This window comes from Netta rufina (assembly GCF_964035555.1).
Source record: "Netta rufina genome assembly, chromosome: 7".
Taxonomy (NCBI): domain Eukaryota; kingdom Metazoa; phylum Chordata; class Aves; order Anseriformes; family Anatidae; genus Netta; species Netta rufina.
The window spans coordinates 23,841,608-23,857,417 of NC_140130.1; the positions used below are offsets into that span (position 1 = coordinate 23,841,608).

The following is a 15,810-nucleotide window of genomic DNA, read 5'->3' on the forward strand; positions in this document are numbered from 1 at the left end:
TCCATTATACATATGTAATGCTGCACATATTTACCGCTCTGTTCTGCTGCCGAGAGCAGCCGAGGCGGGAGGGAGGCGGAGGGGGACGCGGCGATGCCGGGGAGCTGTGACCCTGCTGTCACCGGTGTCCCTTCAGCTGGAGGGTGGAGGGGCTGGGAGCAGGCACTGGGCACCACTCCAGACCAGTGCCTGTCCCTGTTTGCCCAGTATCCCCAGTTTTGGGATGCACCCCGGGGCTTTGCTGCACCCCAGAGTGTGGGGAGGTCAGGGAAGGCCGGAGCACGATCCCAATCCTGATCCCAATCCTGATTCCAATCCCAATCCCGATCCTGATCCCAATCCTGATCCCAATCCCGATCCCAATTCTGATCCTGATCCCAATCCTGATCCTGATCCTGATCCCGACCCCGATCCCTCCAGGCTGCCCTCCAAGGCCCCATAGCCACGGAGCTTCAGCGTGGCCCCGCGGCAGGCCGGGAGGACGGCGCGGCGGGCGGCGAAGGTGCGGCTGATCTCCACGAAGGTTTTGTTCTTGGTCTCGGGGACGACGAGGTGGACGTAGAGGGCCACCAGCAGGCAGACGCCGCAGAAAACCAGGTAGCAAAAGGCTCCGGCTGACATCTGGGGACGGGGAGACAGCAGGGATGGGGTGGACAGGCGGGTGCTGCGATGTCCTGGGGGCGCCCGGCCCACCCCAGAGCCCCCCCCCCAGGGTGGTACCTGTAGGAAGGGGAAGATGAAGCCGATGGTGAAGTTGCAGAGCCAATTGAGGGACCCCCCCAGGACGTAGGCGGCCGGGCGGTGGGACTGTGTGAAGAGCTCGGCTGTCATCAGGAAGGGGACACCGGCTGCGGAGGGAAGGGACAGGGCAGGGTTGGGGTGTCAGGACACCTCGGGCACCCCGGGTGACAGCCTCCTTGGTCAAAACAGTCTACAAAATTTCCTCCTATCCCACAGATAAAAGTTTTGATGCTATGGCCTGCTTTAGGCAGGAAAGGAACAACCACGTTTCCGAGCGTCTGAATTTCCTGCAGCCCACAGAAATGCCCAATTCCAGCCAGCCTTTCCCAGCTCTTACTGTGAAAGCAAACAGCAGCACCACGAAATGATGGCCCGAGGCTTTAAAAACTGGGCACAGGTTGTGGCCACTTCTCCCAGGAGGACCCAGCCCCTCCTGGCCAGTGTTAGCCCAGGCAGGAGCCCAGGCTCCACGACTGTCCCTTAGCTGGGGTACAGGATTTGGGGTGTAGGACATGTCCCCAGCACATGGGGGTTGGATTTGCCATGGGGACTCGTGTGGGATCCCAATGTCGGGGACAGGGCTGGCTGGGACCTCCTTAGGAAGGGCTCTGTGGTGGAGAGATCAAGCAAGGAAGCAAAGTGATAACAACTCCGGGAGGAGCGGAGCCCCTGATGGACTCTTACTCACAGCTCGCCCGGAATAGAGATATGTATTTTTTTGTTTTAAAAGTCCTATTCATCATTGTTTGTGAACAATGAGCCATTAAAATCCTAATTAAAGATGTAATTACAGTGAATAAAGTCTGGGCTGAGGATGAATGATAGAGCCGCTAACAGCTCGGCTAATCCATCAGCTGGGTAAAGCGGTCCAGCTCTCGCTCCTCGCTTTTGGAGCGAGCTCCTGCGCCCGCACCTGCCCGAGGACAGCAGGATGCTCGCCAGCCAGACCGTGGTGGGAGCGGGTTACACCTTTGGGTAACCAGATCCACATTGCTCCCTGCTCCCTCTGTGCCCCGGCTCCTGCCCCGCAGCCCCCGGGGACCCCAGACCCACCTGGTCCCATGCAGAAGCCGGCGATGATGCCGACCACGCAGGCGACGGCGACGTAGCGCATCCAGGGCAGGGCGGTCTGCGAGGGGACACGGGGCGCTGGGACACCAGCGGGGCACGTCCCCAGCTCAGCAGCGGCCCCGGAGGACGGTGGCCTCGACCACATCCACGGGACACAGAATATGTAGGAGAGTCATGGGTGGTTTGGGGCAAAATGAGCGGGATTTGGCCTCGGCGAAGCTCAGTGGTGCTGAGATGTCCCCATGGACAGTCAGAGGGAGGAGGCTGCCGAGCTCTCCACCTGCCCTGGCATTTAGCAGCTGCCAGAAGCAGCAAGATCTTTCTGATCCTTTTTTTTTTGTTTTGTTTTGTTTTGTTTTGTTTTGTTTTGTTGTTGTTCTTTGCTCAGAATTTTCCTTCCCTTTAACTTCGAAGGGAAAACAAATTTGCTCAGCAGAGCCAGCTCGGCCCTTGTTTCCATGCACACCCCCATCCCCAGGGAGAACCCATCCCTTCATCACACCCAGCCCTCATTTAGGTGCCCAGGGCCCCATTCCCAGCCCTGCCCCATATCCCAGGAGCGGTGGCCGGGCCCTACCTGCAGCAGCAGGCAGAGGGTGATGCCCGCCAAGCAGACACCCATGGCGCAGAAACCGGTGATGATGAGGGGCCGCCGGCCCAGCTTCTCGATGGTGAAGCACTGCCGAGGGAGAAAAGAAACCAAGGGAGCAATGGGAACCCCCCCTGGGGACGGGGACATCCCCTAAACCCCAGATCCAGCAGCAGGCATGGGATGCTCCTGGTGGCACTAGGGGACGGGGACACCCCGGAGGGTTTTTCCCATCCCATTTGGAGCCAGGAGCATGGGAATTGCTCCTGGTCTGTAGGGTGAGCGGGGTCCCTGGATGAGCAGAGGTGGCTTTTGGGGGCAGAGGATGCAGGATGCGGGCAGGCGGCGCGGCGGCCGCCGGAGCAGGCAGGGTATTGACAGCAGAACAAATGCCTGCAATTTTATAACCAATCTCGGCACCTCCGTCGGGGGCCATTGGCGGGGCTGCTCCCCAGCACTGGGGGGGCTGCGGGGCTGGGCGGCACGCCAGGGGCTGGGGGGCACCCTGCAAAGGGGCTGGGGGCGGTTGGGGTTGGGGGCTGAGCTATGGGGCGAGGGGAGCGGCCCCTGCTCTGCCCCCCTTTTTCTGGGAGCGGCCGCCCCCCATCCATCTCTCTAATTGTCAGGGAGCGGATTTAGTGCCGGGTGGCTCGGGCTGGCCCCGGGTGACACTCGCAGATGGGACGAGGGCCATAAATCTGCCTGGCCCAGTGCTAACTCTCCAGCTAAATGAGGGCTGGCGGGGGGGGGGGACGGGATGGGTTAGGGGCTGCCAGCCCCCGGGGCGGGCCGGTGCGTGGCTGGGGGGCAGATGGGGATGTGTGGCTCTGCTAACCAAGTGACAATGAAATCGGGAGCCAGAACAAACTGCTTCGCCCCCTCCCTCAGCCCCAGCCCTGCTGCCCGCCTGGCGTCCCTCCCAACCTCCCTGCTCCATCCTCTCCCCATTTTCCCACCTTTCCTAGCCGTGACCCCCAAAATCGAGCCCTCCCCATCCCATTCTCCCTCCCTATTTCCCTGCCATCCCCTCTGTCCCCACCACCACCCAGCAAAGCGGCAGCGCCGTGGCACAGATGGTATTTGGGGTCCGTCCATCCCCCCTCTCCCCAGGTTTGATGGTGCTGGATGCTGGGGACAAGCCCCCGGGCATGGAGGAGCTGTGTCTGTCTGTCCCGTCCATCTGTCCGTCCGCCACTCACCCCGATCAACCCCTCCACGACCTCGATGGCTCCAGTGCCCACGGTGGTGTAGGGGATCTGGGACCGGGGGACGCCCGCGTTCTCGAAGATGGTGTTGGTGTAAAACCAGATCTGTCGGGGACGGGGCTCGGCGTGAGCAGGGGGGCACCCGGGGAGGGCGCAACGAGCTGCCAGGTCTCAGCTCTGCCCCACAGAGCCGGGTCTCGAGGCGAGGACCCCGTAGGACTTACGGCGTCGATCCCCGAGAGCTGCATGCCGGCGTTGACCACCGCCACCGAGAGCATTTGCCAGCGCACGGCGCGGTCCCGCAGCAGCTGCCTGACGGACGTGGTTTCCACCGAGGAGAGCGAGCGCTGCTCCTCCTTCATCTCCTGCACCGCATCCTGCACGTCGGGCGTCCCCAGGAACCGGCGCAGCGCTGCGGGGAGCGCAGGGCTCGTGGAGGAGGGTGGACACCCGTAGGAATGGCACGGGGTAGGTTTGGGAGGGTTTGGAGCTGACCAGAACAACTCCCTGAGCCCTTGAGGCTGAGCTACCCCAGGGAGATGCCCTGACACCGGGGTGATGGGCACCATGCTCCTGGGAAGGTTTGGGGCTGGGCTATCAGGTGTGGAAGGATGCTGCAAGGATGAACTTTGGTCTCAGGAGGCCTTGGAGCAGCACCCAGAGCTGGACACCCTCTCCCAGGACACCCGCTCACCCTCTGTGGCCCCACAGACGTCATTCTTCTCTATGAGCAGGTACCGCGGGCTCTCGGGGAAGCAGTGCAGCAGCAGGAGCTGGAGGGAGGCAGGGACCACCACCACGGCCAGGAACAGGGGCCAGTACCTCTCCTGGAACAGGGCTTGTCACAAAAAAAGCAGAGCAGGGGCCCTGGGAGCAGGCTGAGGGCATCAGGCTCACCTTGCCCAGCAGCTCCGGGAGGCCCAGCACCTGAGCGGAGAAAACCCCCAGGCAGATGAAGATGCTGGGCATGAGGCCCAGGAAGCCCCGCAGGTTTTTGGGGGCGATTTCTCCCAGGTAGAGGGGCACCACGCTCAGACAGATACCTGGGGAGCGGGGACATGGATGGGAGACGCAGCCAGGAGAAGGGACCCCCCTGGCACACCCCCTGCCCTACTCAGCACCAGCTGGGGCAGGGGACCCTGTGGCCAGCGAGGTGACCCCACAGAGCCCCCCTGGTGCCCTGGGTAAGGGCTGTAAGCGGGGTGGCACCCACCTGCGTGGAGCCCCGTGATGGAGCGGCCGATGATCACCATCTCAGGGGACCCCAGCTCCCGGCTGAAGCCCATGAAGCCGCCGGCCAGGAGGACGAGCAGAGAGCTATGGCTGAGGGTGCCTCTCCTAGGGGGGCACAGGCAACGGGGCAGCCCCTCCGGCCCCGTCCCTGCCCTCGGGGCCACCCGTGCCACGCCACCCCCTTACCTGCCGTAGCGTGCCACCAGCAGCCCCACCAGCAAGGAGCCCCCCAGCCCACCCAGGGCGAAGGTGGAGACGGTCAGGGAGTAGAGGAGGGTGAGGGGGCCGGGGGCCAGCCCGTGCCCGTAGCGCCGGGACCAGGTGGCGTTGTAGAAATCCTTTATGTGCTGCGGGGTGGAGGGACACACGGGCACCGAATGTGGTAGGGGAAGGGGGGAGGTGGGAAGGCAGCCCCACAGGGGAAATGCAGGGCAAGGCAGGTGACGGGTGAGGGTGATTGGGGTGTGCTGGTCTGGCTGCTCAGGCAGCCTCGGTACCAGTGGGGTTTAAGGATGATTTAGGGGACCCACATAGAGCTGGAGCAGCTGCTGGGGGCTTCCCCAGCCCTGCCTTCCAGGGGGTGACACCAACCCACGGTCCCACACCCCTCACACACTGCTCCTGCCCCTGGGCTGCTCTCTCTGGGGTAGGTTTGAGGGCAAAGCCAGCCTTTTGGCATGGGGCTGGGGTCCCACCTCTGTGCCCTGCTCCCAGCAAGGCCGCCCTGTCCCTTACCACCGCCGGCGAGTTCACCACGGCCAGGTTGTAGCCGTAGAGCATGGAGGAGCCGAAGGACACCAGGAGGGTGACTGAGAGCAGGGGGAAGGTGAGGCGCTGGGGGAGAGGATGCGGGATCAGCACCGTGCTGGGCACTGCCCTGTTCCTAGCAGGAGAGGGACAGGGATGTCCCTGTCCCAAGCCAAGACCCCAACCCCAGGGAGCCCCCCGATGGGCACAGCTCCCTGCCACCCCCAGCCCAGCAGTGACAGTGCTGTCACAGGACAGATGAGCACATTTGTGCCCCCATCCCCGGCAGCAGCAGCACGTCCCAGTGCCCAAACCCCAGCCCCAAGAGCCTCGTCTCTCCCTGAGCACCCCCCCAGGCCCAGTAGCTGGATCCACAGCACCCAGCAGCTCCCGGCTCACGCACGCCAAATCCCCACTAATCCCACCAGGAATCCTGAGCTGGGAATGGGGGGGCTGGGAAGGGGCAGCATACTATGGGGCACATAGGGAATGGGGATGGGGCAGCCCCCCCAGCCCAGCAGCCCCCTGCCCACCAAAGCTCACCCTGGTGATGCTCCTGCTGGGGTCTGGGGTCCCTTTTCCATCCGTCGGGCTGAGGCTGTGGCTGGAATCGGCTGAGAGAGGATGATGAGGAGGGGAGGAAGGCAGCCCCGCTGCCTGGCTCTCCTCTCCCATTTTCACTTGGAAGAAGGAGGGAGAGGGGAAGGGAGAGAAGGGGAGGCCGCCTGGGTGTCCCCGGGACTCATTGGAGGCTCCTAAGCAGCTGGAGGAGGAGTCCGGGGGCCTCCCCGCCTCGCTGGGGCACCTTGCAGGTAGGGGTGGCCCTGGGGCCATTTGAGGGGACCCTACACCACCCAAGCTGTGGGGCAGAGACCCTACATCACCCCCAAGGCAGAGGCTGGGGGTGGAGGGGGGGTCCCAAAACCCCCCTCAACCCCCCAAACCTCCCACACCACATCAGGCTGTGGGGCAGCGTCATCCCATCCGCTGGGATTTGGGGCAGGAGGGCTGGTAACCCACGTACCCCGATGTGGCCATGACTCGGGGCAGCTGCCCCTGTGGGACAGGGGGGTGGCAGAGCCCCCAGCCCCGGGGCGAAGCCCCCAGCCCCGGAGAGGAGAGAGGCGGCTCACGGCAGCTCAGAGGAATCCAATTTTGCGGCGGCCAGAAGCTGCCTCCCCCGCTGCTAATGAAGTGCCTTTAATTAGCAGCCTAATAGCAAGCTCTTAATTTGCCCAACAGCCAGTGGAAAGGATGGGGACCCCACTAAGCAGGGCTGGCAACAGCTCCGAGGGATTAAAAGGGAGGGGGACGGCCGGCTGGCCCCACTGCGGGGGGGTCCCACGGGACGGGGCTGGGAGAGCCCCATGGGCACCCCATGGCCTTGGGGCCTCCCATGCGGGGTGCTCCAGATCCTGCCCCTTCCCTCTGGATTCACCTCCGGCTCCCCCCATAAAGACAGGAGCTTTACCCTGCCCTCTGCCCCACTAGGAGCCCTTCCCGGCCCGCCAGCATTGGGATTTCCCAAGGGATGGTGCCAGCTCCGAGTCTTGCCCTGCCTCAGTTTCCCTGTGTCTCCCCTGGGCTGTCGCCTTTACCAGACGCTGCCCCAAGCCGGGGGTCACCTCCCCATTGATTTGGGGTTGAATTGGGGTTACTGGTGCCGGTCCCCAGCAGCATTTGGGAGCGGAGGTTTAGTGGGTGAGCAACACATGCCAGGGAGGAAGGGGGACGAGAGGAGGAGGGAAGCCTGGGGTGCTTTGAGACACTCTATGACCTGCTCCGTGCTGCGAGGGAGCTCGTCTCCATTATTTACAGATGTCCCCAATCCTCCCGTTCCTGTGTGCAGGGGCTCCCTGGCTAAAAACACCCTCCTTGGGGTGGGGAAGCTGCCATGGAGCTCCCTTGGGCCCTCCCGCCATCACTGCCTGGCCTTGCTGCGGCCTGGGCCCCAGCCCCAGGCCTGAGGTGGAGAAGCCCTCACGGAGGACGTGGTTTTTGGTGCTGCCCCTCCGTGCCCACCCAGCAGCCAGGCAGGGCCAGGATAAAGGCCACAAGGAAGGAAAATGTGGCTTGAATGAACCCTGGTGGAAAGCTGCGTGGCTTAGCAGCCATGGATCCTTCCCCTGCCTGGAAGGAGCTTGGCAGCCTGGGCACAGCTGCTCACAGGCGTCTTCGTGGCTTGGAAGGTCACAGCAATTTGCTGGTGGTGCCCTTTTGGGGTTGAATCAGCAGAAACAGAGACTGTCCTGTGATCATGGTGGCCCCATCCTCCCAGAGCACCCGGGAACTGTGGTTTTGCAATGGAAATCTCCTGCCTCCATCCTCCAGCTGCAGGGAGGACATTTACCTGTACAGGCTAGGACCTGTACGGCTCTCCTCCGACACCAAGGCACCAGAGCAGGCACAACTGATTGGGATTTGGTTCCCAGGCCATGCTGGCACCACTGATGCAACCTCCTCGACCTGGTGCAGGCCCAGCGGCATCTGGCTGCTGAATCGTCCTACACATTTTTTGGTAAGAATTGCATCAATTTGCCCAGCAGGTCTAAACCGACCAATTTTCCTCTTTCCAAAAACAAGCTTACTATACTCTTGAACGTGTGTGTGCATAAATAAATAAATAAATGTATGTATATATATTAAAAACCAAAACCAGCTCCCAAACCAGAGGATTCCATTTTAAAGCCGTAGGTTGATCAAACGCCGTTAATTTGAAGCTATGCTAAACATTACTTTCCTCCTTCATTTGAAGTGGAAATAAGGCACACATTTTTAAACAGAAAGGGTAATTAAGCACTGAATCTATTTAAGATAAGCCGTCCTGGCGTTCACTCCTTTCCCGTGGAAATTTACAATTGAGATTGCTTTTCTTCCTCGAAGAGGAGCGCGCTTCAGTTCTTGAGCTTCTGGATGCGATGCCAGGATTCCTGGGAGAAGTTTTCCAGGCTGTGCCCTGCAGCGGAGCACTGCCCTGTCCCCGAAATTTGGCAGAAATATTCTGAGCCTTGCTTTCAGACATCAAAGACGGGGAAGGAGCAGTTAAGGAACGGCCAGGACTAGCCCACAGGGAGGACCTGCTGTGGTGTTTGTGCCTTGGGCATGGGTGGACATGGGGTGGGGATGCCCAGAAGGATGCGCTCTCATTTGGGGTGTGGGCAGCCACATGATGCTCAGGCCAAACTGCATCCTGCACTACAGATAGATCGCCTGTCACCCCAAGTCTTCTTCAAAGCCTATTACTGAGTGGGAGGAGAGAGCAGGGAAGGAACGGAAAAGGTTAAACTGGGGTAAATATCCGCATTTATTTATTTGAAACGAAACAAAACAACAACAACAACAAAGCCCACCCTCGCTAAACAAAGCAGCCGGCCGCTGGGGATCCTGTCAGGAGGAGAGACGGGGATTGGAAGTGACAGGAGCCCCGCTCCCAGCGCTGCGGCAGAGCAGGAGGCGTCGCAATCTCCAGTCCCCCGCTGGCTGCCAAGAATGGAGCCAGCAGGGAGAGAGGCGGCGGGGGCGCCGCGCTTGTTTGTTTTCTGGCCACCCCAGGAGCCAGGGTTTTAAAACCGCGGTGGCTTTTGTTTTAAAAGGGGCTGTTAAGGAAAATGGAAAGAGCCAGGGTTGCTAGCGGCGGAGCGTTTTTTTTTTTTTTAAGAGGAAGGTATTCGGAGGGCCAAGGGTGCTTGCGTTGAAATTCGGGTGAGCCGCAAGCATGTCAGCATCCCCAGCCATTGTGTTGCATGGTGGTGCCGCGATATGTCAATTACTCACTCATTATTGAACAGCAGGGTTCTGATTAGCTTATAAAACAAATTTGTGCTTCTCCTACCAGGATCTTGCAAGAGGATCCAGAAAAGCACAAAGTCTTTATAGTTTCCCCCCACCCACCCCTTTTTAATGGGCAGGCCGGCTGGGGCTCGGTGCGTCAGTCACATCCCCTCCCTGACTTGCAGGGCGGACTCATTTGCCATCAGCCACGAATGGAGAGTTTGTTAATTAAAAAGTATGCTGTGGTTTTCGGAGTAAGTGTTGTTTGCTTGTTGTTTTTTTTTTCTGGTGCCCTGTACCAGACGTGCGATCCATGTACACGGGGGGCTCAAAGACACGGGCCTGATACTGTGACAGCGTCCTTCCCAGCGAAAGGAAAACAGGAGAGATTCACAGCTTAACCTTTGTATTTAAGTTATTTTCTGAACAGTTAAAAAAAACAAAAAAAAAAAAAAAAAAAGAAAAAGAAAAGAAAACGAAACAAAACACACTGTTACCATGACCCTAGCTCAAGTGAACATTAGTACATTAACTACACATCACCGTAACATAATCACGAAATTCAAAGCACTCATTACTTAAGAATCCGGATAACAAATATAGCAGGGTAACAACCCAAAAACTCTGGAGAAACCATGTTCTTTCTCACCTCTCCCACTCCCGCTCCCCTCTCAGTCTGAGCAGGCAGGGATGCAGCACAGGCTGGCCTGGCAGGCTCTCAGGAAGGTACCGATGGTAAATAGCTGGAGAAACCAGCCCTGCTTCTTTTTGCTCAGCTCCAAATTATTTTCTGCCATGCTAAAACTGTGGGTAGGCTGGCTGAGCCCTGCAACGCCTCGCGTGATAAAGACAAAGCAGCTGAAAGCACATTTCTGCTCCCCAAACAGCTCCAGGTTCTCACACTGAATTTCCCCCAAAATCTCACAGCCAGCTCCTTGTTGGTCCCAGCAAACAGCCCGGGACAGGCTGGCCAGCCTTCCTCCTGCACGCAGGGCTTAAAACACTGTCTGTAAAGGTGAGACAATTTATTTCGGTGTACAGGTAGGGAGCTGAGGTGCTCTGTGATGAAGACTGGTGTCTCAGGCTGATTTTCTGGCCACAGCTGCTCTCGTTTCCTGCTTGGGCAGGAACCAGGATACCTTTTAGGGCAGTAGGTTATTAATAAAGGGACCTATCTAGGAGTCAGTTATGATATATTAAAGGCTCGTACATCTACACACATCAGCATCCCTCTAATTTTCAGAGTATCTGTTTAACGTCACTGAGGATTAACTGGCGGTGACAACTCCTGGGGGATATCGGGGACAAAAAGGGAAACCCAACGGGTTTTGAGAGCAAGCACAAAGTCACGGGAAGAATTTTCTGACAAGACAAAGGACGATTTATTCTGGCCTGGTATCAAGGCTCGCCATGGGAGAGAAGCTTTGGGAATGTGCCAGGAGTTAGTCCATAGCTCATTAAAAAATTAAAAAAAAAAAAAAAAAGAGGGGGAAGGGAAAAGGAGAAGAAGCCAAATCTGAGCCTCAGCAGGCAACCGCTCCCCTGGGCCCACTGCTGGGGTTGCACCCAAGGGACCTGTTGCTTCTGTAGGAGGGATTTCATATGGAGACCTCCTCTGGGGACAGCCGGGGCTCTTGCTGTTCCCCCTTCCTTCTGGGAAGCTGTTGCTTATTGCTTCTGGGGGGACAACAGAAGGGCAAGGCTCAGCATGTCAGATGCATCATGCATGCCACTTGGAGACCCCGGCAACGTTCCTTCTTCTCTTGGCCAATGTAGCTTAGCCCAACCCTTCCAGTTCATGCCCCCAGTGCAACCCAAAAGGGGGCATCAGCCGAGCAGTTCAGCAGCTGGAGGCAACACCTGATTACCTCCCGACATTTCTGATGTTCTTAGAGAAACCCTTTGTTCTCGTGAGCCTCGTACACAAGCTAAGAAATCTATTTTCAGCACTGTCCCCACTCCTGTAGAGGTCCATCTCCATCCCCACGCTTCCTTCCTAGCTTTCAAGCACGTGGGTTGCCTCCTCCTTCTCCTCCCACAAGAGCAAGCCTGCAGGAGGAAGGCTGGCAGCACTTCTTGTCAGCTTCCCTAACCGGGAAGAGCTGCTGGTTCTGTGCATCAACCACAAATATGCCAGTTTGGGAATCACCAGCCAGGAAAGTCAGATCTAAAATGGTGCTGAAGGAAGGTGCCCTCAGAGCTAGGCAAGGAGCCCGGGCTGGAGATGTGCTTCCCATCAGAGCCGGGATGCTAAAAACCTCAGAGCCAAGCCTGGGGCTCTGCTCAGACTGGGAAAGGAGCACGTGGCAGGGGCAGGAAACACATACCCAGGAGCAGAGAAATGCATACGATACCATGATACTCTCCAGCTTTTTCAGAGTTGTTCCAAAAAAAAAAAATTAGGAAAAAGAAAAAAGGATCCTTTGGAGCAGGAGGCAGGTAGGTAGAGCATGGTGGTCCAAGTCAGCTTCCAGTTTAGAAACAAGTGTAAAGCATTTCAGCGTTTCTGATGACTTCTTGACTGGTCACCCGAATCCTTCTGTTCCAGCAGCGATGTGTCTGTCCCTGAAGGTTGGTGAGGAGCAGAGGGAGCCGCTCCCCAGGAGACAGCTGCACAAGTTCTCCCACTGCAAATCCCTTCATGCCGTTCTCTATTTGCATATTTTAAAGCAAGCCGTGCTCCTCTGAGGATGAGAAAATATTTGCAGCGAAACTGTGCCCTATTGCCCAAGGAGTCACGAGCAGGAGGCGGTGTGGCCGCAGCGGGCTGTCCTGCTCTGATGTCCCGCACCTCCAGGACTTTGGATCCCGTAGTTCGAGGTGGAAGGCTAGCGCGAGCTTCCTACTCGTGGGAGAAGTGACGATCTCTACTCAGCAGAGGTATTTCATTTCATTTCAAAGCAATGTGCAAACACTTAGAGCCCACAGACACTTCCAGCCCCTTTTTATCTCCTTGCAGCAAGCACATTCTAGCTCTTTTCATGATAAACTCTGCAATTGCTCCGACCCAGCCGAGGGATTACCCAGTCGGTTCATGCTGAAACCTCTCTCTCACATGCACTCTTGCACGCACACACACACACACACACGTATCCTAAGGGGGGAATTTGAAAAAGCCACTCTCTGCTGACACTGAGAGATCTACTTACCAGATTGCTCCTCCCTGGGGGTACACTGAACACCACCAAATGTCAGGCTGTGGCAGTTTCAAGTTCAAGTTAATCAGTTAACTTCAGTTTCCTTCTTAGCTATCAGCTAATCTGCACAACTTGGGAGCGGGGTAGGAAGCCTTGCCCTTCTGCAGCTCTGTACCACGTCCCCAGACAGCCCCTTCTGGAAGGTGAGACACTGCTCTTATCGTTTGCCAAAACCAGATCTCAGCTGTTGCTCACAAACTGTACCCTGAACAGCTCCATACAGCAGAGTTCAAACTACGGTTAACCACCATTCGAGCACCCAACAGTGCTCAGAAGTTACAGGGCAGCAGCACGGAGCAGCAGGGCTATGACAACCATGGACAACCCGCAGTGGTGGCGGCTCTGTTTGGCCAGCCGGTCCTCTGGTTCTCCCAAATTCTTGCAACTAATAAAATAAAATGCATCCTTGCAGGCGGTACCCACAAGGACGCAGTTAAAATATTAGGAAGTCTGCAGCCTTCAGAGGCTGGAGTAACAGACTGGTGTTTTCTACAGTGACCTAAATGGAACAGACAGAGGATGACCAGACAAAGCGAGGGAAGTAGCTATTAAATCTGAAGCCAAGGTTTATCCCCTACTGATATGCAACCATGCTGCAGACGAGGCCGTAACTGAACTTAGAGGAACAGTGCTCAAATAATATTAGGAATAAGATGCAGAACTTGAACTGAGAGATGTCTGGGATGTGCACTTTGATTCTCCCTGCTCCCCTGCCAGTTTTGCTTTGGGACTGCACTATGTCTGATATGTGTAACTGCCTGAAATCTCAAACGGCCTTCCTAAGCTCAGAAGTAGTGTCAAAATTAGCTGTGGGTGAACTTACTATCGTCACTCAGAACATTTAGGACTCTGCAGAGATAAGTCACGCTGTCAATGTTACCTGAACAGGGCAGAGTTAACCTGTTTGACCTTTTTTACAGTGATAATTCGAACAGGAGTGTCACCACACGCTCTGAGATGCTCTTTTGAACCGATGTAGTCTCTAGGCTCAACGAAAACCCAGGGAGCTGGGTGCTTAGCACTGCTGCTCATGTGCTGCAGGAACCGTGCCAGGTACACCCTACACACCTGCTTTCCATTCCTCCATACCTCCACTGCTTGCTCATCCATCTTGGCTGTCACCGAAATGATTTAAGCCCTCTGAACTGCTCTTTGGGGACCCTGGGCCCGGCTCCTTGCAAGATTTCATTGGTGGGAAAAGCGCATCCCAAGCAATTAGAAACAACGCAACTGCTTCCATAGCAAAGTGAAGATGATGAGAATAGCTGAATATAATTTTCCCTCTGCCAAGTTCCAAGTTTAGAGGGTGTTACAAAGCCTGTTTCAAACTCCCCTAGCCCAGAGACAAAGCGCCCTGACTTCCCACTGCAGGACTGGAGCAACTCCCTGCTGTAACCCAGTGGGGTTATTCAAGACCTGCAGTGGGAGACGTGGGCACAGCCCGGAACGGCCAGCGGCTGATTTACACAGACTTCCCTGACCCAAACGCAGGCCTGCTGCAACTCCTTGCAGCTCTCCAGAAAGAGCCATGTTCCCCAGACCTCTCTATTTAGTTCGGAGGTAGGCAGAGTTTGTTTCTCATGTCCCTCCCCTCCAGGGTTATTTTAATCTCCTAAACAACAGCGATTTGCAAAAGCCTCGGCCAGAAAGCGAAGATCCAGCTCAGCTATCAGCGAAGGGACTAATCATCCCGTGTCCCTACACCGCAACGCAGCATGCACGTAGGTTAGAGGAGCACACCAAAGGCTCTCCCTGCTAGAGCTTTCTAGTAAGGCCAGCCCCGGAACTGCTGTAGAGTTGTCCTGGAACCACTTCTAACTTCACTGTCTTTAAAATTGGCTGTCATCTACCCACCTGCCATCGCCAGGAGACTGTACCCTCGGATGGAAGGAAAGGAGCAGAGCCCAGCTCCCCTCCTCGTCCTATTTACAGAACGATTCCTAAGCCATCAGCTGTCTTCGGGGAGAACATCAGGGGTAAGATTGTCCTTCATACAAACCACCTCTTTGCTAGTGAAGTACTGTCCTCAGACAACGTTTCACTGGGATGGAGGGAACTGGACCTCGGCCCCAGTCCCTCATGCTTGGGACTTTGGCAGAAGAGCATTTAACTTTTCACTGACCAGCATTCCCCAGCCAAGCAGATGTTAAAGGAGACTACGATACACATCCAGCTTCCAAAGGGTTAGCGGAGCAGGCAGGAGAGGAAGGAGATGGATTTAGCTCATAATAGTCAAATTTCAAGGGTCCTCTCTCCAAAGGAATAGGTCTGCAGTCAAACAGCCAAAAGCTGCGGGGAAGGGGGGGCCCTGGTCTGGCTGTTACACGCGTTTCTCTTGCTCTTCAGAGTCGAATGTTTTTACAAAGGCCTAGCAATGGATATTGATTTCAGTCTGAGAGTAGCAGCCTCCTCCCCACCCACCCCGGAGTGACTCTCCCAGCAGGGTGCACTGTGGCTATAAGTCTTCTGCTTAAGAGCAAAGCAACACATTCTGGCAACATCTTAAATATATTCACAGGACATCTGTGACTGGGTTTGGAGGGGAACCAAACAGGGTAAAGGGGAGAGGAGTGAACGGGAAGATGGGGACAAGGGAGGAAAGGGATGGGAAGGCTTAAAAATGTTAATTGTTCATGAAAGATAAAAGTCATCTTCTGATATAGCAGCACTTTAGCAGTCAGCCGCGCTGAGTAGACCCTGTCTGAGATCAACCGCATGCCAACTTTGTTCCAGAAACAAGTCTGAGAGCTTCTCTCTTCAGCAAGTATTGGTTACGTGGATAGTTCTTTTGTCCTGGCATTGGCAGATAATTTAAATACTGCAGCTTAAATGAGTCCTGGGAACAAAAAAAACAGAACAAACCAAACAAACCCCATTTGTACTAAGCCTTTTAATGATTTAAAAGAACACCTGATTGACCAGAGTGTTTGAGAAAATCAAAGTAACTGATGTGACAGCTCTGGAGCATCTCTGTATATTTACTCATCAAACAGGATATAGGATGTGCTCCAGGACAGAGCATTTTCATGGAAAAATGTCATCATGAACATCCCCTTGCAGAAACCTGTCAGCTCATCTGCCTTTTTTCTCAAGCTACTAACAGCAGTGGTACCCACCACAGAGGGCAATGATGCCATCCCACTCTGCTGACAGACATCAAATCCACTCTGCAAATGACCCAAACATAAGAATCACAATTTCCTCCCCACGTTGTGCTGGCCGAGACAAAAAGGTAAGGTGACGAGCAGACCAGCCA

The 15,810-nt window shown here is 56.3% G+C and overlaps 2 protein-coding genes across 5 annotated transcripts in view; both read right to left on the bottom strand.

The window, feature by feature from the left end:
• Positions 1 to 264: 264 nt before the first annotated feature.
• LOC311211476 (solute carrier family 2, facilitated glucose transporter member 9-like) lies at positions 265 to 8,073 on the bottom strand (the record flags this gene model as incomplete). Its single annotated transcript, XM_084290209.1, has 12 exons — positions 265 to 621; positions 721 to 848; positions 1,795 to 1,870; positions 2,390 to 2,491; positions 3,601 to 3,711; positions 3,831 to 4,018; positions 4,301 to 4,433; positions 4,504 to 4,649; positions 4,820 to 4,944; positions 5,026 to 5,186; positions 5,575 to 5,722; positions 7,937 to 8,073. 12 exons carry the CDS (start codon positions 8,071 to 8,073, stop codon positions 265 to 267), a joined length of 1,812 nt encoding a protein of 603 aa, XP_084146335.1.
• Positions 8,074 to 8,942: 869 nt separating this feature from the next.
• Positions 8,943 to 15,810, bottom strand: part of BTRC (beta-transducin repeat containing E3 ubiquitin protein ligase) — a 118,920-nt gene continuing 112,052 nt past the window's right edge. For all 4 annotated transcript variants that reach the window (XR_014618623.1, XM_084290386.1, XM_084290385.1 and 1 more), the window contains one exon: positions 8,943 to 15,390. The gene's annotated coding sequence lies outside the window, so the exon portion shown is untranslated. The remainder of the gene's footprint in view (positions 15,391 to 15,810) is intronic.